The sequence below is a fragment of the Mesocricetus auratus genome, unplaced genomic scaffold (genome assembly GCF_017639785.1).
Source record: "Mesocricetus auratus isolate SY011 unplaced genomic scaffold, BCM_Maur_2.0 Super-Scaffold_100006, whole genome shotgun sequence".
NCBI classification, from domain to species: Eukaryota; Metazoa; Chordata; class Mammalia; order Rodentia; family Cricetidae; genus Mesocricetus; species Mesocricetus auratus.
In genome coordinates, this window is record NW_024429190.1 from 72,310,108 (window position 1) to 72,335,218 (window position 25,111).

Sequence of the window (25,111 nt, forward strand, 5' to 3'; positions counted from 1 at the left end):
CACCCTCCCTGGGGAAATGAGGGGATAACGGGGGGGGGGAGGGCTCGGGAGGAAGGGAGGGAATGGGAGAGGGACCTGGAACTGACTTGTGAAGCAACCTTGTTTCTTATCCAAATTTAAACTGGAAAATAAAATAAAAAAAAAAAGGTTAGCCAAGACAACTCTGCTCAATAAAGCAACGTCTGGAGGCATCATCATCCCTAACTTCAAGGTCTATTATGGAGCTATAGTCCTGAAAACAGCTTGGTATTGGCACAGAAATAGACAGGTAGACCAATGAAATCGAATTGAACACGCTGAAATTAATCCACAAACCTATGAACAGCTGATTTTCAACAAACAAGCTAAAATTATACAATGAAAAAAGGAAAGCATCTCCAACAAATGGGGCTGGCATAACTGGATGTTGGCATGTAGAAGACTGCAGACAGATCCATGTCTAGCGCCATGCACAAAACTTGAGTCCAAATGGATCAAAGACCTCAACATAAATCCAGCCACACTGAAACACTTAGAAGAGAAAGTGGGAGGTACCCTTGAATGAATTGGTACAGGAGACTGCTTCTTGAACATAACACCAGCAGCGCAAACACTGAGATTGACAATTAATAAATGGGACCTCCTGAAACTGAGAAGCTTCTATAAGGCAAAGGACAGAGTCAGCAAGACAAAAAGGCACCCCACAGATTGGGAAAAGATATTCACTAACCCCACATAGGACAGAGGGCTGATCTCCAAAATTTACAAAGAACTCAAGAGGCAAGTCTCCAAAACACCAAAGATTCCAATTTAAAAGCGGTGGACTGAACTAAATAAAGAATTCTCAATAGAGGAGTCTAAAATGGCTGAGAGACACTTAAGAAAGTGCTCATCATCCTTAGCCATTAGGGAAATGCAAATCAAAACAACTCTGAGATATCATCTTACTCCTGTCAGAATGGTGAAAATCAAAAACACCAATGACAGTTTATGCTGGAGAGGATGTGGAGAAAGGGAACACTCGTCTATTGCTGGTGGGAGTGCAAACTTGTACAGCCACTTTGAAAATCAGTATGGAGATTCCTTAGGAAAATGGGAATCAGTCTACCACAAGAGCCAGCAATTCCACTCTTAGGCATATACCCAAAATATGCCCATTCACACAACAAGGATGTCTGTTCCACTATGTTCATAGCAGCATTATATGTAATAGCTACATCCTGGAAGAAACCTAGATGCCCCACAACTGAAGAGTGGATAGAGAAAATGTGGTACATTTACATAATGGAGTACTACAATGGAATCTTGATATTTGCAGGCAAATGGATGGCACTAGAAGAAACCATCCTGAGTTAGGTAACCCAGACACAAAAAGACAAACATGGTATGTACTCACTCATATATGGATTTTAGACATGGATCAGTGGAATATCAGTATACAAGCCCAGTGCCAGTGAGTCTGGGAAACAGGGAGGTTCCCAAGAGATATGCATGAGACCCCAGAGAAGTAGAATGAGGCAAGATCTCCTGAGCAGATTAGGAGCATGGGGGGAGGGGAGAGGGAACCAGTAAAAAGAGAGGGGGTTAAGAGGAGGGGAGAAGAAGGCATGGGGGGGCAGGAAGGGTGAGTCGAGGTAAGAATAGGGAGAGCAGGATGAGAGATACCATAATATATGGAGTCATTATAGGCTTGAGGAGAGAGTTGACACTAGTGAGATTTCCAGAGATCTACAAGGATAACATCAACTGACAAACTAAGCAATAGAGGAGAGACTACATTAATAACCCCTCCTTGATGATAACGTTGATGACTACCGTGTATGCCATCCTAGAACCTTCATCCAGTGACTGATGGAAGCAGAGACAGATACCCTCAGCTAAACACTGAATTGAACTCCTGAAGCCAGTGACAGAGATGGACGAGTGATGAGCAAAGGTGCCAACACCGGGCTGGTGAAACTCACAAAGACAGCTGACCAGAAAAGGGGGAGCTTTTGAACCCCAGACTGATGGCTGAGATGCCAACAGGGAACTGATCCAGACTCCATGAATGTAGCGTCAGTGAGGAGGCCTCAAAAATCTCAGTGTTTACCATGGCGTACGAATGAACTTTGGGAGCCCATTCGTACATGGAGAGAGGTTCTTTCAGCCTGGACACATGGGGAAGGGCCTAGACCCTGCCCTGGATGAAACAACAGACTCTGGAGATTCCCCCAAGGAGGGCCTCACCCTCCCTGGGTAATGATGTGGGGACTGGCTGGGGGACTGGGGGAGGGCTGGGGGACTGGGGGAGGGCTGGGGGATGGACAAGGGAGGAAGGTTGGGAGAGGGAACTGGGATTGACATGTGAAGCATGCATGCAGGTTTCTTAGGCATAATTTAATAAAAATAAAAAAGGAAGAGGAAGGAAGGAAGCAAGGAAGGAAGGAAGGAAGAGAAAATATCCCAGGCTGCAGAGATGGCTCATTGATTAAGAGCTCTTCCAGGGGACCTGGGTTTTGATCCCAGGATCTACATGGCAGCTCACAACCATCTATAACTCCGGCTTGAGAGGCACCAGCATATGTGCAAGCAATACACTCATACACATAAAGTAAAAATAAATGCTTTTAAAGAAGGAAGTACTCAGGATTGTGTGTGTAAAGACATTGATGTGACGTGGCATTTGTGAGACTCACTCTTTGAGTATGTGCTGTTCACAGTGAATGTGCAGAGAACACTGCTATCATGACTGTTGGATGTGACCGCTCTTCCACTCAGGACAACTTGAAATTCCTCTAGAGATAAAAAGAAAGGCAAGCACTGTAACCAGTGTTTTACAGAAAACAACCAAAGTATCAAGAGGTTTATAATACATTCCTTCATTCTATCCTTTTGACCAATAACCATGAAGATGCAACTCCAGCCAAGGCTGCTTTCTTTAGATTGTCTAGGTAGGTATAGCGGAGACAATATTCACTATCACATAGAGCTGTTACTTCATCTTTATTAAAGTGTTTTCCCATAGTAACCAACGTATTAGGATTAAAATATACTAATAATTACCTGGCTTATCTCAATTCCCAGAATTCTATTCTTACAACTTTTTCTATAAAAAAGAAAAATGTTCTCTTTCTCTTTCCACTCCTGGGAATAAAGTTAAGGTAGTAAATAAATGTGTCAACCTGCTTCATCTTCCGTTGCCAACAAGCTTAAAATTCAACAGAGGTTCAATCATTTGGATTACTGACAGCTGTGACAGTGATTAGAGGAAGGTTACTTACTGTCTCCTGATCTACAATGTAAGGATAGGCACCAAATGTTGGAGAATGAAAGAAGAAAAGATGACAGAACTAATCCCTTGACAGGCTTAGAATACTTGCTGCTTGTCTACAAAAGAGTATGTTAGCTATCACAATGGTGATGGTCTATTGCCACAAAAGACAAACTGAAGCAAAGACATGTTAGAGATTTGATCTGTTCAGATTACAATTTAGGAACTGGGCAGCTCCAATGCAAGGATAGTTTGGGAGGTCCACCCAAAAACAAAAAAAGGAACCAACAAAGATTTTTCTAGAAATAACATAGAAATAATGCAAGTACACAGAGAGAGAGAGAAACAGACAGACAGACAGAGAGACAGAGAGAGATCCACACATCCACAGCATAGATCTATCTATCTTTTGGCTAAGCTTCTACTTTAATATCCTAAATGTATTGGTTGCTTTTGACTGGTTGAACTGAGTTCTGTTTTTTGTTTTTGGTTTTTTGTGGGGTTTTTTTGGTTTTTTGTTTGTTTGGTTGGTTGCTTGGTTGGTTGTTATTTTTCAGTACATTTTTACAAAAACATAGCTTAGATTTTGTTGAAGATTACAAACCTAGGGAAGGCCACTTGTGTTATCTAAATGGTCTTTTATGCTCAGATTCCTTTCATTTTAATTCATACTAATTCCCTCTATACTCTCAAACCTCTCCCTCCTGAAACCTCTCCCACACACACTGTAATAAGTTACCAAAATAAGACCTGCCAGCCACTCTCCATTCACTGAGTCAAGGAGGCTTACTTGTAAATCCTAATAACGTACACGTAAAACCTGAAATGTAATCCAGTGAGAACATGGGCACTGGCGTCAGACAGGTAAGTATCTCAAGGACCTTGATGAGTGACAAATACCATATCTGTCTCTGTCTCACTTTCACCATCTGCAAGCTGGGGATGTTAAAACTTCCAAGTAACGTTGTTGTGGTGATTAGGTAAAACTGTATATTCAAAGGACACAGTCAGGAAGGTGCATGAAGACGGAGCCTAACAAAGAAAAGCCGTTGTTTTAGTGAAGTTTCCACTGATTTGTCTTTGTAGGAAACTAATGATCACTAGTTAGAAGAGGCCTGATGCTCTGGAATGTCCTTGTGTGCTCTTCACACTCAGCATCTCCATGAGCATTTGTTAGAGAGCTAGAGGTTGCAGAGAGCAAGAACCTGTCCAATAGCCGTGTTGCTCTGTAGCAAATACAGGACGTATTCTCCTTCTCATCCAGGACTCAACCTTTTTCCTTTTCTAAATAAAGTTGTGCTAAAACAAACTCAGGGTCAATCTTGAAGAAGAAAATGGGCCAGGGAGAAGCACACTGTCTGGGCAAGGATATCTGGGAGGTGGGGACCTGAGCTTGCCTTGATGAGCAGCTTATGATGCCACCTGGTTCCTTCCTGCACTGTGGCCCTAAGTCACTTCCCTATGTGCCTGGAGCTGGCGGATATGATGACATGGCCAAGTCATCAGAGTATGCAGCTCTGCGCCTTCCGATACCTGACCACCCACTCAGACAAAGCATTCTGTATCTTATTTTATTTGCCATAGGAAAGGTCTCAAACATGGACTAAATATACAGAACATTCTAAAAGCCTGTCACACAATATGCTCATTATTTAAAATAACATCTTAAAAATTTGAATTTAAAATAGAAATATTTCAAGGAATTATTTAAAAATTCTTACACAAAAAAAGATGCCAAAAAAGTTAATTTTGCTATTCTCCTTCCAACATGAGTTTCAAATCATTTATTTTAGCTTGGGGGGGATCAAACAATTTCTTACACGGTATATTTAAATTCTAAACACTTACCCCCAACACAGACACTTGAAGGACTCAATTCCAGGATTTCAGTACATGATTGAGCTAATATCTGAAAAAAGATTAATAAATAAGTAAGGCTAAGCTATAAGGCTAATTGTAACATTAGAATTCTATGTTTATTAACAGTCTTGAGGTTATCTCCCTACTCCAAAAAATGTCAGAGAAAATGCAATTCACCATTACACACAGAGCTACGAAAGTCTTTGGAAACACGTGTTATCTCAGGGTATAATCTAACATTGTACACTGTAAAAATCCATATTTGATTAGAGTAAACCTAGACCAACAGAGAAGAGATGAACATTGCCTCAAAGTGGGGTGGCCTTGGGTATGAACAGATAAATGAAAATTTCTGATATCAAAACCAATGCTTTCATTTCCTTGTCTGGCAAAAGCCAGTGAGCAAATCAAACTTCCCACTTAACACTACACTTTGTGGCAGTTTCTGTTTTGAACTTTAAAGATTACCAATATACAACAGCTTCTTTACTGGACAATGTATTCCTAGTCTGTCTCCCAGGCTTAATTTCCTCATGTGCAGAAAGCAGACTCCTTGGGAAAGCCAAACATTGTTCTCAAAAATAGTCTGTGTTCAAGCAGAGCAGCCCCATTTAACGTGCTCTGAGTCACAGAAGACACCACACAAGGCACAGAAGCCACCAAACAAAGCACATGGCCACAAGTGAGAAACAAGGATAAGAAAGTTGTGCCTCATGGTCACCAGGGTTCTGTCTCTATTTTTAGAACTCCCAGGCACAGCATTATTGAGGTCAGACAAAGTCCAGATGGCTGTTGAACAGCATTCCTCTCCTGACGAAAAGTTGAAGACAGATGAGTGCAGTGGTTTTCACATCCCCTGCTTGTAACTAGACAGGACGGAAGTCCTGAGGCAACAACTACAATCATTTCCTGTGCTTCTCAGTTACAGCGGAAATACAGACACTCAGGATCTGAAATCACCTGTAATATCATGGGCCTCTCCCTGCTGAATGGGCATCTGAACAGGGGGCATTATTTGAACTTTTGAAAGTTTTCTCCAAATGGACACAATTTTCCACATATGACAGTGAGTCTTCGGTGTCTAGGAAACAAATCTAGTAAGATCTTACATTTGGAAAGAAAAAAACTTGTGGATAACAAAACTGGGACCAATGATAAATAGCTTCATGGATGGGTGGGATTTCAAGCCAACAACATGTTTAAATATTTCCACCGAATCTGGGCAACAAGACAATACAGAACACAGGGTAGAAAAATTTTGTGGGTTAGGACTAAACTGAAAACTTTCCAACTAATGAAAATGAGCATGATTGATGTAGTTTAGGTTAATGGGAGAACATTTCTAAACATCATGAGTCATGAAGTCGACATCACCATGGGGCATAATCCAGTTGGATTTGCTTAGCATTATGTCCTTTATCCGAAACCTGAACCTTGTGTTGAGAGTGGAACTTCATGTATAAGAAAATGCCTTTTGAAAAACTTAAAAAGATTACATAGCAGAGCCCACTTCATGCTGAACATACTGCTTTATACGTGCAATGCAGCTACTGCCTGCTTATGTTGGAAAACACTGAATCAGAGGTAGCATCAAAAATGTTTCTCTAACCATCAAACCAACAGTCAAATTAGGGTACAAATAAGTCAAGGCAGTTTGTAAGAAAAAGCACCTAGCCCTTCTACAAATTATGAATTTTTAGAAACACAGGGTAATACAGTTTGAAACAAAGTTCACCAAAATCACTTCCAAATGAAAAATAGTCAGAGAAGAGAGTGGATGGATGAGAATGACAAGATAGTTAATATAGGTTTAGAAATAAAAATGACTTGTAAATTTGCTTTCCTCATCTAGAATTTGCCATATTCTATATTAAGAAGGAAACAACTAGATAAATTAATTGATTTTTAATATAAATTAACTGATTCATGTTGGAATGTAGGTAGATAGTTTACATGTAATACTTTGAATGATAATTACCACTGAAGCACAACAGTCCCTATAATCTTTTCTACAAGTAATGATACCAAGTGAGAAGCTCAAGATGGTAAAACGGAGATCTTCCAGGTAAGAGGATCACCTAGAAGTTGCCGCTACATGAACTAGTGAAGAAGAATTAGAACAAGAAAACCAGCAGCCCTTTTCCAAAGAGAAAAAGAGAAGAAGAGAGCCATAAAATTGCAAGACCATGGAGAGGATATCTAAAACGTGTAGACAAAAGCACAGGCGGCTCACGGAGCATGCCAATCATACACACTCCAAGCATAGGGATGCCTGCTGGGGAGGGAGGAAGGGATGCAGAAGGTGTCTCCAAAGGGTAAGGCTTGTGACCCTGGTGAAAAGAAACTTGGACTGCTACCTGTAGCATAGGGCCCCCGAAACCTGTGCAGGCCTAAAAACCCTTGCCCAGTCGTAATACATGGAAGAGTGCTTAGTCCTACCGCAACTTGATAGACCATGTTTTGTTGATACTCATGGGAGACCCGCCCTTTCCTAAACAGAAATGGAAGAGGAGTGGACAGGGGGTTGGGAACAGAGGAGGGCTCAGAAAGATAAATACCATACATTCTCTCAGGGGCAGACTTAGGTGTGTGTGAGTGTGTGTGTGTGTGTGTGTGTGTGAGTGTGTGTGTGTGAGTGTGTGTGTGTGAGTGTGTGTGTGTGCATGCTAAGTGTCCTGCTGAGGGCTGCTCTTTCACTGTTTTTCTCTTAGTTTCTTTCCTTCTTTATTTGTGAACCACACAGCCTCTAAGGTCCTTTCAATCTACATCTGCTGCTCCCACAGGACACAGGTTGAGTGGAGCATGAAGATGTGAAATTCCTGGAGGCAGAGGTCATGAGGAGTCACTATTGGTACACACATCACCATTTATATATAAGCCTTGTTTATAGGCTTGTGAAGAAATCCAATGGAAAATAGATCGACAAGTTGGATTTTGCAAAAACTCTATGTTCCTGTATACTATTCCAAAGTGCTAATCAAGTGCCCGTTTTTAAATGCCTTTGTTGAAACTCCCTCCTGTATAAGATTTGTTTGAGGAGCTCCTGTACAGTGTATAACAATAAAAAATGGTTTTCTAGTAACATAAAAAATTCAAAGTCCAAATAAATCTCTTTTCTGAGCTGAATAGTGTAATAAACATTTCTGAAGGCTTTAAGAACTGGGCATGGTGGCACACCCCTTTAATCCTAGCACTTGAGGTACAGAGTCAAACAGATCTCTGAGTTCAAGGCCAGCCTGCTCCAGAACAGCTAGAACTTCACAAAGAATCCCTGTCTCAAACAAACAAACAAAATAAATAAATAAATAAGACATTGCTGCTGAACTAACCACAGTGTCCCTTGCAAATAGTAATTGCTGATTTTGTGTTGCTTTTAACTAGTTTCACAAAAATCCAATATATCATTAGCACAGTTCAGAAGTCAGAATACTATGAGGAGCTTGTGAAATTGCAAACACTGATTTTATGGAATTTCTCTTTTTGACGAGGGCAAAGGGAAGAACCAGAGAAGAATGTCTAGTCTCTGCTCTGGGTTAGCTCTGGGTTAGCAGCAAGACTGGGTGTAGCGTGGAGGGGCAGCTGTGGCAGCTGCCTGCTGGCCTCCTTGAGGGCACAGATGTTTGGCCTGAGATGAAAGTAGATGTCACTGTTGTCCCTTCTCTGCAGTCCAACTCGATGCAGTATCAGAATGGTGTTTCTCCCTGGGTACTATAGGCATGTTTCAAGTTAATTTGAATTAAATTGCCTCTGTCTCATGCAGTGTCAGGCTGCAGACTTTTAAAAGAGAACAGGTTCTTCCCTAGCTAACAAGGGGCAGACATGACCTCTGCAAGCAGAATTGGCATAGAACTGGCGGGTGGGAACCAGGTCTAAGTCAGCCCAGCTATTCCAGGAATTCCTCTGGCTACCATAAGTGCATTATGTTGTCTTCATTTGACACTTGGGGCTTTATATTTGCTGATTAGTAACCAAAAAAAATGATAGTGGTGTCAAGGATCCATTGCTTGTAGAAAAAATAGATTTTATGATGTATTTAAAGCATGTCTCATGTATATGAAGTTTTGTATATTTTGATTGAGATCATACAATTTCCTGAACAAGTCTACATATTAGAGCTGTGTTGCAGTATCTAGTAGGACACACACAGAGTAAAAGTCATCTCATGAGCTGAAAACTACATATGATATAGTTAATGGGGTTTTTCTGGAATTTAGGACAACATAGGGTTGCTTAGTGAAAAGTTATACTTGGGATACACCCACGATAAAAGTTTAACCTGGAATACATTAAATGGAACAACGAAGTCAAAATATTATTTACAACCTTTGGTGTCTTTAAAGCTTATGATAACAGTATAAGACATGGCTCAGAGCATTAATATTTAAATATCAAATATTCAGTTTGGAAAAAACAAAATAACAAACTCTCGACTACCAATTTAAGCCAAGACAGATTTAAAAGCCCATATAGCTTCCTTATTTCCAAACAGCCTATTCCATTAAAATGTAGTAAATAATTTTAAACTAATAGAATTATCATATGTTTAAACTGCAACCTAATATAAAAAATATATGGAACATTTTCTTATAAATATCACTTGCTCAATTAATATTAAACAAATTTGATTGAAAAGCAAATATAGGGCTGGGCATGTAGTTCAAGGACTTTCCCAATACCAAACACAGGCCTCCTGGCTAAAAGACATGTAAATGAATACCATTTCCTGGTTTGCTTTCTGTTGCTGTAATAAAAACTGACCAAAAGTAACTTTTTCAGGAAAAGGTTTATTTCATCCTAGACTTTACAGTTCATCATCAAGGGAAGTCAGGGCAGGAACCTGGATGCCTAAAGAAGACCAGAGACCCTGGAGGGATGCTGTTTACTGGCTTCCTTTGCACAACTAGCTCAGCTTGCTTTCATATAACCCAGACCCGCACACCTGCCTAGGAATGGCACCACCCACATCTATCATTAATCAAGAGAATGCCCGGCAGACTTTCAGTAGGCCAGTCTGACGGAAGCAGTTCTCAGTTAAGGTCCCTCTTCCCAGATGACTCTACTTTGTACCAAGCTGGTATATAACTAGCCAACAGAGAGTTTAATGTTGAGCTATTTGAATTAATCAAATCATTTTAAGTCAGACAAAATGAAAATTTGCCTGGATTCAAATTCGTCAGTAGCACTCATGTGGCAGGGGGTCAAACATGAGATAATAAAGACAAAAAAAAAGGATGAAATAACATTTAAAACATAAACTTAGTCCAATACTATCTTTTAAAGAGAGTTTTTAATGTAGGGTTATAAAAGAGAAAACTGTCCTGTTTAGATTATTTGTGAGCAGTTTAAATGTGTTCAATTATTATGGTAGATTGTACTATTTACTGATTCTTTTCTCCCCAAGAACATCTTTTCATCTTCTTTTTCTGTGGAAAAAGCCTCTTCTCTGTTGAAGAGAGGGTCTCCTATTCCAAATAGACCTAGTGAGGCTACTGATCATGACAGTTCCCTATTGACCTGACCTTAGGCCATGGGAACAAAGGTGAATACTACCCCAAGAGGCCTAAATGATGCTGATGTAATATCATGCCTCGGTTGCCTAGGACAGATCTCTGATCTGTGGTCTGAATGCTGCCAGTCGTAGTTACTTCCCAATGGACTTGCTGACCGCAGACAATTATTGCAGCCTTCTGCAAGCCCTACCCTGAACCCCTCCTCTATGCAGGGGAGAATAAAGAAAGAAAACCATAGACAACATTCACCAACCTAGATCCAGCTATCCTTCAGGCAGTTTCCCTTTTCTGGATTACCCAGTTTTACAAATTACTATGTTTTTCACTCTTACACTTGCAGCAAATGAATTCTGATCACCTGTGTTCCAAATAGTTTTACTGGAGTACAGCACGAATAACATGGTGAAATCAAAGTTACAAGGACTTGAAGTTAACTTTGAATGTTCAAATACTGTATAAGTATCTATATTAACAAGGAGTCTGTTTCTCTGTAGGCTGTGAATTCTGCAATAACTAGGGTTATTTGAGGTTATGCTGCATCTGTATTCCTTGGAAGAAATTGCTCTTAGAGCTCGAAAAGGGAATAGGTACATGTTGGTAAATGGAAGCAATGGATGCTCAAAGTATGGTTTAGACTGCTGAATGTTTTTATGATTATGTGTATTTAGGGCACTGTATTTTATTTGTCTTGCTTTATTAATGTAGCATTACTGAAAAAGGATGATGAAGGAAGGAAGGAAGGAAGGAAGGAAGGAAGGAAGGAAGAGAGAAAGAAAGAAAGAAGGAAAGAAAGGAAGGAAGGAAGGAAGGAAGGAAGGAAGGAAGGAAGGAAGGAAAAAAAAGTAAAGAGCAGCCTCCCATTTCAAATTGCCTGTGAATTCCACACAGCCATGCATATAGCTCTTCATTCTTAAGTGGTTTCTCCTTTTTTATTGACAGGTAATTGTAGTTAGGTATCCCAATTACAAGATTTTTGGTTCTTATCTTAATTGCTTGGGTATAATAAAAAACTAAGGAACCTTGTGACTTTAGATAAAATGAAAGGGGGTCTGTGTTCTAATCTGTGATTATCATTCAGCTTCTATCTGGCACTCTGAAAACCAACTACAGGTTTGAATAAATCTTGCAATTTGGTTTCTTTTCTCCTTAAGACTACATCTTTACAGTTGCTCAAGTTTTGAGCTTTTCATCAAGCATGATTTTACAAATACAGGTTTCCCCAGCTAACATGCTCATTAAAGTCACTGTGGCGGACAGTTTTTGGGCTCCAACTTCTCCCTTTGCCATGAGAGAAATGAGTATCTCCTCTTTTTTACACCCATTCAGATTTTTTTCAAATGAAACAACAATGAACATGAGTAGGAACTATTTAGCTCCAGATGCAATGTTCATATTTCCAACACTATGGACAAAGTGACTTTTTAAATCTATGTTGTATAGTTCCTCCTAGAAAGTATCTATTGCTGTATACACCCCACCTTGGATCATTCCCTTCCTGTTTATGCACCTGTACTTTATGGCAGATCTTTTTCCAAACAAAATTCTCATTAACCACAGTCACCCTGAATGTAGTGTTCTTAAGATTGGATCACTGCTGTTCTATAAAGCCAGCTTCATGATGAATTCATCTCTTTCTGCTTAAGCTTTTCCAAGATACTCTTATTAAAAACAAAATCTGTATAAATAATTCCAAGTAGTGAAACATCCACGGTCCTATTTTGAAAAATAAACGCAAGGGAGTTTCCACAGAGCATTTTTAATTTTGCTCTTTCTAGACTGTTCATGAATCTGTGGGTTTGTTTTATTTTTATCTTTTCTTCCACAGCATTGGGTAATGAATCACTGACCATGAACCACGGGGTACTCACAAGTCAGTCTGACTTTTAGTAGTTCAAATACAATTTCATTTTCACATATAAATCTTGTAATCATTTCCTCAGGGAACCAAAAATAACTTTAATGACTACAATTAAAAAGAAATCTGAAGTTTAGAAACAATAGAAATATATGTTTGTATGAGAGATGCACTCTCACTCTGGACTCTTGTGGGAGGGTCTAGGCCCTGCCCTGGATGAAATGACAGACTATGGACACCCCCATGGAGGGCCTCACCCTCCCTGGGGAAATGAGGGGATATTGGGAGGTTTGGTGGGAGGGCATGGGAGGAGGGGAGGGAAAGGAAGAGGGACCTGGAATTGACATGTGAAGCAACTTTGTTTCTAATTTAAATTTAAATATAAAATTTTTTAAAAAAAGAAATATATGTTTGTGCTTTCAGTCAAGTGGTGGGAGAAATAACAAAAGGAGGTGCAATGACTCAATTTTAAAAATTTCCAACCTTAACATTTAACTTGCCCTCCAGTTTTCTAAGGGGCATCCCCACTGGGATTTTTTTTTTCTCAAAGTCAATTGGATTCCCCTCTCTCAGCTGAGCTCCTATTTTTTGCCTAGTAAACTTCCGCCCACTCTGTATAGAAGTTTTCACTCTGCCTTGAGCTAGCTGTTATATTAGAAACCAAATGCAGATGTTGCAGATGTCACATTTGACTGTTTTTGCTCCTTTAGTCCTATGATCCAGTGACCTCTCAGGCTTTGGTAACGTTTGCACTATTCAAATTCACTGTTTTATTACCAGTCTATCACAGATAACATAACAACAGCTCTAGTACTGCCCCTACGCCTCGAAGTCCTCACAGCATGAATTAAGAATTATATTGCGGAAGGTTCAGGCTCACTCTACTGACTTTACTCTGACCAGGAAAGACAACCTGCTGGGTGCTTCCCCCCCTTAGGTCCTTGACTTAGTTTTATTCTGAACAAGTGAACCCACCCCCCCCCGCCTTCAGGAACTTTAATTCTTTGGATAAATCTTCCCTTTTGATACCTGGCTCTGAGAAGCACTGGAAAAGGGGGGCTTTCTCAGAAGAAATTGTGGTCTTCCTGAAATTTTACATAACTTTTAACATAGCAAATCCAGATCTCATTACCCAGTTTGTGACTGAGTCTTGATCCCATGACCTGAAGATTAGGAAGCAGTGTGTGGCCAAACACTTGACATTGATTATCACACCATCTAGAAATCCTTGCTTTGACTCACTTACTGAATTCGATCCCGATACAGTTACATCCTGTTATCGCTAAGACTTTGGCACACACATTGATGAACATCTTTCCCTATAGATTTCATCACAGATGGATCAATTACTGCATCTTATATGATTATTGATCTCTGCTCCTAGCTTCCCATCAAACGTTTTCAAATCCAGCAACCCTGCCCTAGAACGTTCTTAATGATCTAATAAAATACAAATTCATCACTTCCATTCCACTGGTGAAATTTAAAACTCAGAGGAATTACATTACAGGATATATTCCAAGTCACATGGCTCCACAGCAGCAGGTTGGAAGTCCTGCCTAATGCTCCTCCTACCAACCTCAGACTACCTCCATCCCTTTTGCCAGCTCTCACAAGGACAACTGTAAGAGACTGTGAACATGTGATTCCATTCTATAAATCTCCCTACCCATTTTTATTTGTTGTTCTTCCTAAATCCTCATGACCATCAAACAAGTGCCAGGCTCTAAGCTAACCTTCCATTTCATTTATGACATGAAACCCATAAAAGTATGTGTACATCTTCATAATCTTAGTCAGTGCTACCTGCCAACATTTATTCTTTAAACCACTGAGCTCAGGCCATCCTAGTCAAGTGACCTTCGTTTATAATTACACCTATTCCAGTTGTCAGTGCCCTGTTATGATTCAAATTTAAGGGAAAGTAAGGGTCTTGTGTAGTCTTAGGGACTGAGCAACTTCTGTCCTAAAAAGGGGGATGAAGTAGTTTAATTGCATCTTATTTCTACAAAGAAAGATGCAACCCCAAGCTATCATCATATGGACAAACACTCCAGACGACTGTAAATCTCCAACCTGTCGAGGCTGAAAGGTCTCTCAAGAGGCCTGTTCCTTAAGGGTGACAAAAGAGCTGGAGCCAAACTGTGCTAACAACATGGTGCCCATCTGCACTGTTCAGACGAAATGCAGGTGGTTTGCAAAATTTGTGCCTGAAGTATGTGACTCCTTCTAGTATGACTCTTTTGACATACCTTATTCAAGCTAACATCCACCAAGAGCTTCAATACAGACAGGCTACAGTATACCCAAGTCACACCCTAAAGTTCCCCCTGAAGAGAAAAGTAACTGTGTTTCTGTCCCACAACCACAGTTCGGGAAAGTAGGCTGTCGTCTAGAAGATTCTGAATTAAGCTTCATATGCATAGAACATCAACAACAGTAAAATTGAAGAACATAACCCAGAGAGGTCTGTATATGCACATTCCTAAACCCAATAAAAATCTATCAAAAATGCACGCCATTGACCGGTTTATTAGGACTCCACTATTCATCCCTCCCCTTGGATTTTAAGATTTACTTCATATTGTTATTCGACCTGATCTTCCCCATAAAACTTAACTATTTTTCACGTGGCAATTCTTCACTAAAAAATTAAAACTAATAATCTACTAAATCCTGCAATGATTTAATCTCTGTTCTATTCTGCATTTACATTTGGGATGTCCACTCAATGTGACTGAACCAAATTATATGTCTTCTCTAAAAATTCCATTCATTTTCATAAAACCAAAGCCAATAAATCTCACCCTGTCTGTCAGAGGGACATGATCTTTAAAGAGAACTTTAAAATGCCAGAGCCTAATGCTGGCAGTGAGATACTTCTCCCTTTTATAAATGCCTAAAGATTAAGGGAAAAGATTTTGCTTAGAGAATATATACTCACTTGCAGTCTAGGGTGATGTTTACCAAATATCATAAATACTTAATAGCAACTGTTCCTAGTGCTTCTAGCAAAAGGCAGTAAAATAAAACATAAACCTCTACGGCAAGAGCCAGGAACTCGACTCCAAATTCCATTCCTCGCCTTCCCCGCCAGACCCTGCTCAGGAGAGCCCAGAGTCTAACAATCACCAGGGAAGATGCTGCTGAATCCCAAACAGAAATGTTATGTGCTCCAGGGAAACTATCAATCATTTAAATGAGAAGAACAACTGCCGTCAAATCTTCAGCCGCTGGATCAAGTTGCCTGACTAATCGGCAAGCAGGCTTGGAGGAGGCAGCCATCACGCATTCCAATCAATTTTTTTATTTTACGTTCCTCCTATAAAACCTGGAGAAACTCTCAAGGTATGAGATGGTTAGGTCCATGCTGAAAGGGTGGAGATGTCGGAGACAGTTTGAGAAAATCTCAAACTAGACATCACCAGCCCAGGATCGCAGAGCACATGTGGGAAACGATGTCAAAGCTCTTGGACAAAGGAGTCTGGGTCTTTAGAATTACATCATGTTGGCAGCAACACACAAAGCTCATTCTCCTTTTGCTAACTACTGCATGTAAAGTTGTCAGCCCTGCAGACCCCAGAGGCATACTCACAGAATTGATGATCCCTTTAAGAGCTTGAAATCCACCTTTGACAGGGAAAACTTGGTCCTTGGAATCAGCAATTTTTTCCAGCTTAAGGAAGAAGAAGAAAGCTTAAGGGGAGGTTGAGACAAGCAGCCCTTTATAAACTCGAATGGAAAACTGCTTGGATTACATTCTTCTGAAAAGTTACTGCCTTTGACTCATTCATTCAGTGACATTGTACATTAATGCTCAAACATACATACATACACACACACACACAAACACATATGCACAGAGAACAGTGTTATGTAACTATAAAATGCAACTAAAATTCTAGGCCAAGGACTGATGGTGAGGAGCCCAATTTCCCTCCAAAGATACTACCATGAATAAACTAAGATCACTACCTACAACGTCAAAGCAATATAGAGGTGGTCTAACTGCTGTGAATGGCAGCAGATTATGGAGTTAGCCATTACTCACATAAAAATTTAAATGTAAAGTGATTTTATGAAAACATAGATTTAGCTATGAAAAAAATCTTAAAGATCACTAAATGGGCTCTTCAAGTTCTTGCAAATAAGACTTCTAGATATAACTGTCTTCGTAGTCTTGCCAATTAAGGTAAAGAGACATTTACATAGCATTAATCTAAATGTTTATCTTTTTTAAAAACCCACACCAAATATTCAAGAAATTTATTTTGAGTTTCATTTTCTATAACAGGACCTATAAACATTCTGACATCTGAAGAGAGCTCAAAACATACATCATTTTATGTAAAGTCTTTATAAATCACAACAGAAGAGCTAATTTAACTATTTAACTATTTTTAAGGCAAGTTAGTAAGTTACTGTTTACAGATCTGGTGTAACTCACCTGAGCTTGTTCAAAATCAAGGACTCCAACACAATAAACACTAGCGCCAAGTGTCCTGGACTTCTTTGCCTATGAAGAAACAAAAGTAGGAAAGGGATGGAGAGGGGGAGGGAGAGAGGGAAGGAGGATAGAGAGATCAAAATAAGCTATATGTGCACACACAGGTAAGTACAATGTGAGTGTGAACATCTTCCACTCCTCACTCACCTCGCTCTCTGCGTATGATGGTACCAGGCCATCCAGCTTGCCATCTGTCAAGGCAATTATGATACTGGAGGTTTTCAAGCCTCCTGCATTCTGAATTTGTTCATTTGCCTGAAAATGAAGGACAATTATACAACTAACCATTTAATTTTAACTTTAGAGGGGGGTGAAGATAGGGTTTCTCTGTATGGTCCTGGCTGTTCTGGAACTCACAGGCCTCCTCTGCTTCCTGAGTGCGGGGATTAAAGGTGTGCACCACCACCACCCAGCCTAGTTTTAACTCTTAATCAATATTGTCTATAGGGCTGAATGGATTGGTCTGACAAAAATAAAATATTTTTTTTGTGCTGAAATTTTTTTTTATTTTATTTTTTTTCCAGTTTAAATTTAGATAAGAAACGAGGTTGCTTCACAAGTCAGTTCCAGGTCAAAGGATTACAAAATAATACATACACATTTATATGTACTAGTTGATAAAACCAGGTATTTGTGTTAGCATTTTTATTTGAAATATGTGGAATATATATATATATTTACATATATATATATCATTGAGTTCATATGATACAGATTTTTATACCTGTGACTGATTAACCTGACTATAATCCCAGAGGGAAACAGAAGATTTGTTAAGAGACAAAATACACACAAACTTTGCCTATCAACAATCACAATAAATCGTGTTTTCTCCCAGTCCCATGTCCAGGATAGCTAAACCACAGGGAAAATAGACATAAACATGTAAAGGAATTTCCATTATATAAGAAACCACTCTCTCCCATAGCTGCAAATATAAAATGACTTACAAGCTTTAGTCCTTCATGGATATATGTCTCTCCAACTGGCTTAACAGCTTTTAAATCCTCCAGTCCTTTGCTAATTTTGTATCTGAAAAAAGGAAAAGATCGAGCAAAGGCCATGATAAAGACTCTCTAAATAACTTAAAATCCCCACCAGTGAGAAAAAGAAAAGGAAAAGATTGGGCCTCAAGAGCAGACCTCTTCTCATACTTTCTATCATGTTAATGGCATGCGGTGAATTTTAACCATGGTCAAGACACTGAACATGTCCTAGCATCGGAGTATAGAATACACACTTGGAGCCATGAATAGATGCCTTCTATCACATTTGCTTTATTAGGTGCTAAGAAGTCCAGTGTGCTTTTTCTCATACAAACAAGTGCAAAAGTGAAGTGCCTCAGCCTCCCTGGAAGGTTCTGGATACTCTCACCCACCTTCCAGAAAGGCAGCAATGTCTAGCCTTACAGACTGTTACAAGCACTTACAGACTAATATTAAACCTTGCACACAGAAAGTGACATTTCCTGCTTCAGTCTCACCAAGTCTTAGGTCTGTAGACTTCACTTTTGGAGGACCTATTCACACATCCAAACTCCAGCATATTCTATTCAATATAGTAGGAACTTAATACAGAATTGGTGAATGAATTAATGAATGGATGAATGGATGGGTGGGTGGAAGAATGGATAGATAAATGAATGAATGGACAAGAGACCAATGAACTCTTGTTAAGAAAAAACATCTTTTTCGTCTTCTCTCCTACTCCTCTTCTTAAGACATGGTCTCACTATGAAGCCCTGGCCGTCCTAGAATTTTTTGTATAGAACATGCTTGGCCTCAAGCTCACAGAGACCCACCTGCTTCTGTCTCTGGAATGCTTGGATTAAAGGTTTGTATCACCAAGGCTGGCACACTCTTTCTCATCGTAACTGATTTATTGCACCAGTGGAAATGGCTAATTGGGACATTCTACAATGTTACTAGAAGCTATTTCATATGGATGAGTAAAAGAAGATCCAAATTTTAGAGTTTTAAGTATAAGTATCAAAATCTCCTTTAAAAAAAAGAAAAGAAATCTAATAATCCCAACATAAAATAATGTTACAAAAACAGTCCAAAATACATTCAACTTTTGAAGGATTTTGTTTTGTTCTATGGTGGGTGGATTTGCTTGTTATGCAGTCAAGGTTGGTCTTGAACTCTGTACCCCTCTTTCTTAATTTCCTGGGTACTGGAATCACAAGCATGTGTCAACCACACCTAGTTTGAATTGTTAATTTTAAAGGTTCATAAAAGATCTTCAAAAAATATTTTTTAATTCTTGGTTTTCAATAAAAGCAAAAAAATCTTTTTAAATGTAAAACTGGAACTATCAGCAGAATTAACGTCCTTTAAAGAAACAATGAATAATGTTCTCACCACTGCAGATGACAAACAAAGGAGTTAAATTATAAAAATAATATCATCCTAATATCAAAGAGCATTCTGGAGTCTTACAAAGAATTTAATGTGTAGATTATATGCATGTGCTTGTGTGTGTAACATGTAATTATAACACATAAAATTAAAAAGAAATATACTGGAATGGAGCCATGCACCATGTTTCACACATTTTTAAAAGTAACTCATTGATTATATTTTAATAGCATTATGAAATTTTTTCAAAGATATCCAATCTCCATTTCGCGTACCTTCTAGAAAACACAGCACAAGTTTCTAGGTATAAATATACCTCACTGCATTTCCTGTTTCAATAGATTCTTTCAAAAGAGGCCACCTGTCTCCTTTAATGATTGGTTTTTAAAAAATCTACCTACTCTTAGCCTTTCACTAAACTCTTAGCTCCTAGTCATATCCATATTCAAATTTTATTGTAAGTCATAGTTACTTGTAACATTTTACTTACCTAACTAATTCAATTGAAACTTTTCACTTCTCAGACTAGAGATCTGCAATAAATGCTGTGGCTCCTATTGCTGGTGTAGTCTCGTGCTCTGAACCTGGAGCCTACTACAAAATAAATGCTCAACAAAACTTTCAATGTTCCCTAGGAAATAATCATAGCTCCACAGATGACAGAGTAAATGTCATAATGTATAAGTTTGTTTTGTGTAAATATTTATGTTTGAGATCTATGGAAACAAATTGAAACCTCATTTTGCCTGAATGAAGATAAATATCAAATACTTGGTATTTCCTCGAAATGAGTGGCAGTGTGTCCTCAAGCATTGATGTTTGCTGTCAAGGAGAGAGACAACTGATGTGCAAGCTTACACAAACAGAATCAGTGTGGTAAAAATAGCCTTCCCATTGGCTCGGGCCCACTCACCACTGCATATGAGAGCCAGAAACATGAGCAAGCCTGAGTAGAAGGAACAAGCCCACCACTGTGGGATTCACAGTCTTTTCCAGTCACTGCTACTTCACTTGGGGTAACAGAGAACACATCAAGGTCTTCTGTCCCTAACTGTGCCTAGCACACACCTGCTCCTCCATACTACACGGAGGTCCATCGTTTTGTGTCACAAAGACATAGAGGGAAAGTGTTCCTTGCCAAGAACCAGTCACATGGACACCCATGAGGCAGGTGTGTGCCACCTGTGACATAAGTATCCAAGCTGTCAGGCTCTTCTTAGTCGGTGTCCGTTTAGGGAAACTGGAACCCAGAAACAAGGCAGGGCAAGTCTCAAGGGGCCTCCAACAAGGAAAAGTTCTAAGTTTCTCAATCAACAAAAGAGAAGTGAATGATGCTGTAGATTAAGGACGGAGTTCTCACATGGCACTCATGGTGCTGTGACAGAGGACTCCAAAGGAGAGGGTGTACAAACGAGAAGAAAAGCAAGGTGAGAAATGGTGTGTCTGCTAAGAGATGCTCAACTTCATGTCATCTTGAAATCCCGCTTCACTGGGCTTGCCTTTAATGCTGTGTCTTCAGCTACCAGGAAGGGTAATATTGAAACCACATAAGTGTTTGTTTTAAGCTGTTGCCAAGGATACCGCATTCACATAAAACCCCCAGGAAGCCTCACCATTGAAGGGCTGTTGTCACCTTTCAGTACTTGATACACACTTCCTCCTTTCTGCTTTTTACATCAACATTTTTATAAATTCCAAATGTCTATTCCTCTTTTTTCCACTTATTAAAAATAGATTCTTTTCTCATAACATGAATGTATATATCTTCATTACAGTTTCCCCTCCCTCTACTCCTCCCAGTCCTCTCTTTTTTCCTCAGATCCACTGTTATTCTGTCTCTCATTTAAAAGGAACAGCGTTTAGGAGCTCCTATGTCAGCTTTTTATCTAGCCCTGACTGCAAAGAAGTGGACAGAAAATGTCTTAGTCACAAAATTCTGCTAAATTCCTGTAGCTAGCCACTTGTTTAATCTTCTTTTCTAAGATCTTACCTACTTTTTCATATTTTATTCATGGTATTAAGTCCTAAGAAGCCTCAAGTATGTTTTGGAAAGAGTTAGAATTAGAAGAAATAAAACTATTTATTAAGCACAATTTTTAAAATTAGGAACCAGAGAACAAAGCCCCATGATCAACTAGAGAAAAATGGAGGGAAAGGACAAAGAGGAAGGGAGGGGGAGGGGGAGATGGGGAAGCTACACACTGATTAAGGTCTAGCAGTGTCACTCACATGTCTCTGCTGGGGAGGAACAAAGGGGGGAAGGGAAAGGAAGAGAAGAGGAGGATGGGGAGGGGAAAGGTAATCTCGGCATATTGTTTTAGGAACCTCTTGCCTTACCTGATTTTAAAACTGCCCATGTTCTTGGAGAGCCTTTTCCTCTACCAAGTTTACCAGTCAGTTCTACTGAAGGGGTCTGGACTAAACAGGACACTCTCTTAAGCCATAGCTAGAGTTTCTGGAATGTCATGGATCAAGATGGCTTTGGGCTGATAAGATATCAATTCATTTCAAAATCAACCCTTTTTCCTCATCTACAAAGCATTTGCTGTATGGAGCCTTTACGAGAGTTAACGGTGCACAGTAAGAGCATAACAGGACAGTCACAGCTCCCGTTGATGTCAGCCATTTCTCTGTTAGTGCAATTCTGTGTATCTAGTTTGCTCTCTTCCAGATTCCCAGCACAGCTCACACAGCAGAGGAGCAAAAGAGGAAACAGAGACAAAAGGGGAAGTAGAGAAAAAAAAGGGGAAGTAAAAGAAAAAAATGAGAACAATTATATCAAAGCTTTGGCCAGAGCAAGGTAAGATAAAGACTATGACTAATTCACATGTACCACAAAAGCAAATCCAACCAACTGCAGATTGGATTGTTTCTTTGACTAGCGTTTTGAGACACAGTCTCGAATCCCAACCTGGCATCAAACTCATGATCCCCCTGCCTCTGGGTGCTGTAGATCAGTGTCCACCACCATGCCCGGTTCTACAAACCCATCTTTACTGGGCAGGTACAGGCATTTGTTCTTATCATTAGTCCCTAAACAACTGTAGTTCAGCATAACAATTATTTGCATAGGACATATATATGTCAGATACATTCAGAAATGTACAGATAGTTAAAGTATTCAGGAAGTGGGATGCATGCAAATACTACAGTTCTATCCAAGTATTTGAGCATGTGTGGGTTTGGTATGTGACAGTGGTACTGGAAGCAATCCCTCCACAGATACTGAGGGCAAGTTGTTATGGAAAGCTATCTAATAAAGTAGGATGACCCAGGGGTTAGAAATCAAAGATGAATTGAAACCCTAGTTATGTGAGTGGTACACTGTACACCTGTAAGCAATTACTTAAATTTCCTGAACACAGTTTCTATACCAAAGAAATATAAACAGCAATTTCTGCCTTGATGTCTGTTTTCACTAATTCTAGAGATAATTTTAAGCATATCTAGGGCATCATTCAGCAGCACTGAGCATTCAGGACATCGCAAGTGCTTCAACACAGTGTATTAACTGGAGAGACGAGGACAGAGTAGTGCCTGAAGCAGAAGTGTCACACTTCTCCTTTAGACTGCTGTGGTGTTCTTCTAGAAAAGCTGCAAACCGGTGACACAGGCTGGCTTCCTGGGGACATAATGAGTGAGCTGACAGGTCCTAGAATCAAGCTGTATAGCCTCAAAGCCCATGAACCTGAGATAGTAATCTCACACTTGTAGCCTTCAACTGCCTCTTATAAGAATTAAGGTAATAGTGCTAAGACTGCCCCAGGACCAAGTGAAAAGCAACTGCGTCTACAGTGCAACGTTCTTGCTCCATGTATATTGAAGGTTACTGTTCTTTTTGTCATATGCTTCCTGTCAGGGACAGAACAAGGTCATCTGCCTGTCGACCCTCGGACCTTTCATCATTGCTATCAAACCAAACAACAAACACCAGAACACAGAGGTCAAACATGAGACACTGACCTTCATTGGCGGCTCTTGTGTGGACTGCTCTTATAACTTACAGCAAGCTTTGGAGTCTCCCGGTCCTATATCCTCACCATGTGAAAACAGGTATAAAGTCAGTGACATAATGTAGTTGGTTTGAAATTAAAGGAGCTATTACATGTGGAGCATTCAGTGATGCAAACATGTTCACAATCCCTGACTGTTAATATTAATTCAGTGCACTTCTGCTACTGCTTCTATCCTCAGTAGAGAACTTAAGTATGAATAATCAGTCTAGTTCATCACAGTCTGCATCCCTCATTTAATACCCTCTCTCACCCTTTACTAGTTCCTTGGAACACACAAAGAAGAGTTTTTAAGTTTTGTGTATGTCTACAAACTACAAATACTATGCACATTGTGTGCTGTATTCTCTCGGATAGTAAATACGAGCAACTTCAAAATGTACAAATTTGAAAGTACCTCATGAAATTGCAGATGCAGAGAGTTACTAATCAGACGGGTCCCAGAGGCACCAAAACTGTGTGCATTATTGCCACGGCTCTGGTTGCTCACCTAAGCTAGATGGTAAAAACCCTATTGCTGAAGACAACGTTCACTCTGGATGCTCGAGATAGAGAAGCCGACCTGGAAACTAACCAGGAAATTCTCTCCTGATGTGTTTACATGATGTCATGAGGTACTGTGCACACTGCAGGAGGAGAAAAAAAATCAAATGTCTTACCCAGCACTGGCTCCTACACGCTACAAACCAGCCTACAGTACAGCAAAATGCGTCCACTGGTGCAATAGTGGCATGATGGTTATGAATTAATAAACTACTACCTGATTGGCTATGAGGCCTGTTTCATAGGATTTTATATCTGATACTTACAAGCCTTGTCAAAAGCTTATGACTGGAGAGATCTTAGGTACTAGAAGAACAAACTGTTGTTTTGCTAAGTGGTCATGATGTCAAAGCATGTTCTAAATATTCATGAGTATGTCCATAGAATCGGCATCAACTTTGGTCAAAGATTCTGTCAGTGGGTAATGGTTGATGCAGAGACTCATATATAATTGACAAGAGTACCAAATATAAATAACAGAGATGATGAACCTAGAAAAGATCATACTGAGAGAGGTAACCCAAACTCAGAAAGACAAATGTTTCATGTTCTCTCTCATCTGCAGTTCCTACTTTAAAATTTGTATAAATTAGTACAAAACATGGAGTAAGTTCGGAAACCAGAAAGGTATAAAGAGACAATTTGGTGGTTTGGGAGGGGAATAGCATGATGACATGAACTGAAAAACAGAATAACTTGGTGAAGGGATGTCAATACGGAAGGAGAAAGGAGGACAAAGAATAACGCCAAGGTTGTTTCACCTCATGGAACCACATTATCTTATATTCATCTGAAATTATATACAACATATAAATGTACGTGTATATACGTATATATAATCTGAAAGAAAGCTAAGTCACTTGGGTTGGCAATATTCCTCACAAGAGCCATAGACTAATAGAAACCCTAGTAGCAGGCACCAGACACCTCCTTTTGCAATTCCCAAAACAATATAGATTATTGACGTGACCCTTGGTTGCCTCTCAGGGATTAAAGATGAACACCAGTTGATGAAGACTGTGTACACTTGGGACCCAGGAGCTGGAAATGACCCGAAAGCTGCTTTCCTTCAGTCTAGCTTTGATGTTTCTAGAAAAGACTGTGCAAGCTGCCTCAGGAGTGAAGCAATTTAACGGTTCCGCCCAGTTGCAACACCTGTGAACCACATAACTCCCAGCATGGCAAGAAATTATGGTGCAACAGGTGATCCTCACATGCTGGATGCAGCCAA

General features: G+C 39.7%; 1 protein-coding gene across 1 annotated transcript in view; it reads right to left on the reverse strand.

Moving 5' to 3' along the window:
- Antxr2 (ANTXR cell adhesion molecule 2) overlaps nucleotides 1-25,111 on the reverse strand; it is a 120,583-nt gene that overhangs the window by 82,408 nt on the left and 13,064 nt on the right. The window contains exons 4-9 of the mRNA XM_005068130.4: nucleotides 17,915-17,996; nucleotides 17,112-17,219; nucleotides 16,905-16,973; nucleotides 16,053-16,133; nucleotides 5,081-5,141; nucleotides 2,658-2,756 (exon numbers count right to left, since the gene is read on the reverse strand). Coding sequence (XP_005068187.1) covers nucleotides 2,658-2,756; nucleotides 5,081-5,141; nucleotides 16,053-16,133; nucleotides 16,905-16,973; nucleotides 17,112-17,219; nucleotides 17,915-17,996 — 500 coding nt within the window. The remainder of the gene's footprint in view (nucleotides 1-2,657; nucleotides 2,757-5,080; nucleotides 5,142-16,052; nucleotides 16,134-16,904; nucleotides 16,974-17,111; nucleotides 17,220-17,914; nucleotides 17,997-25,111) is intronic.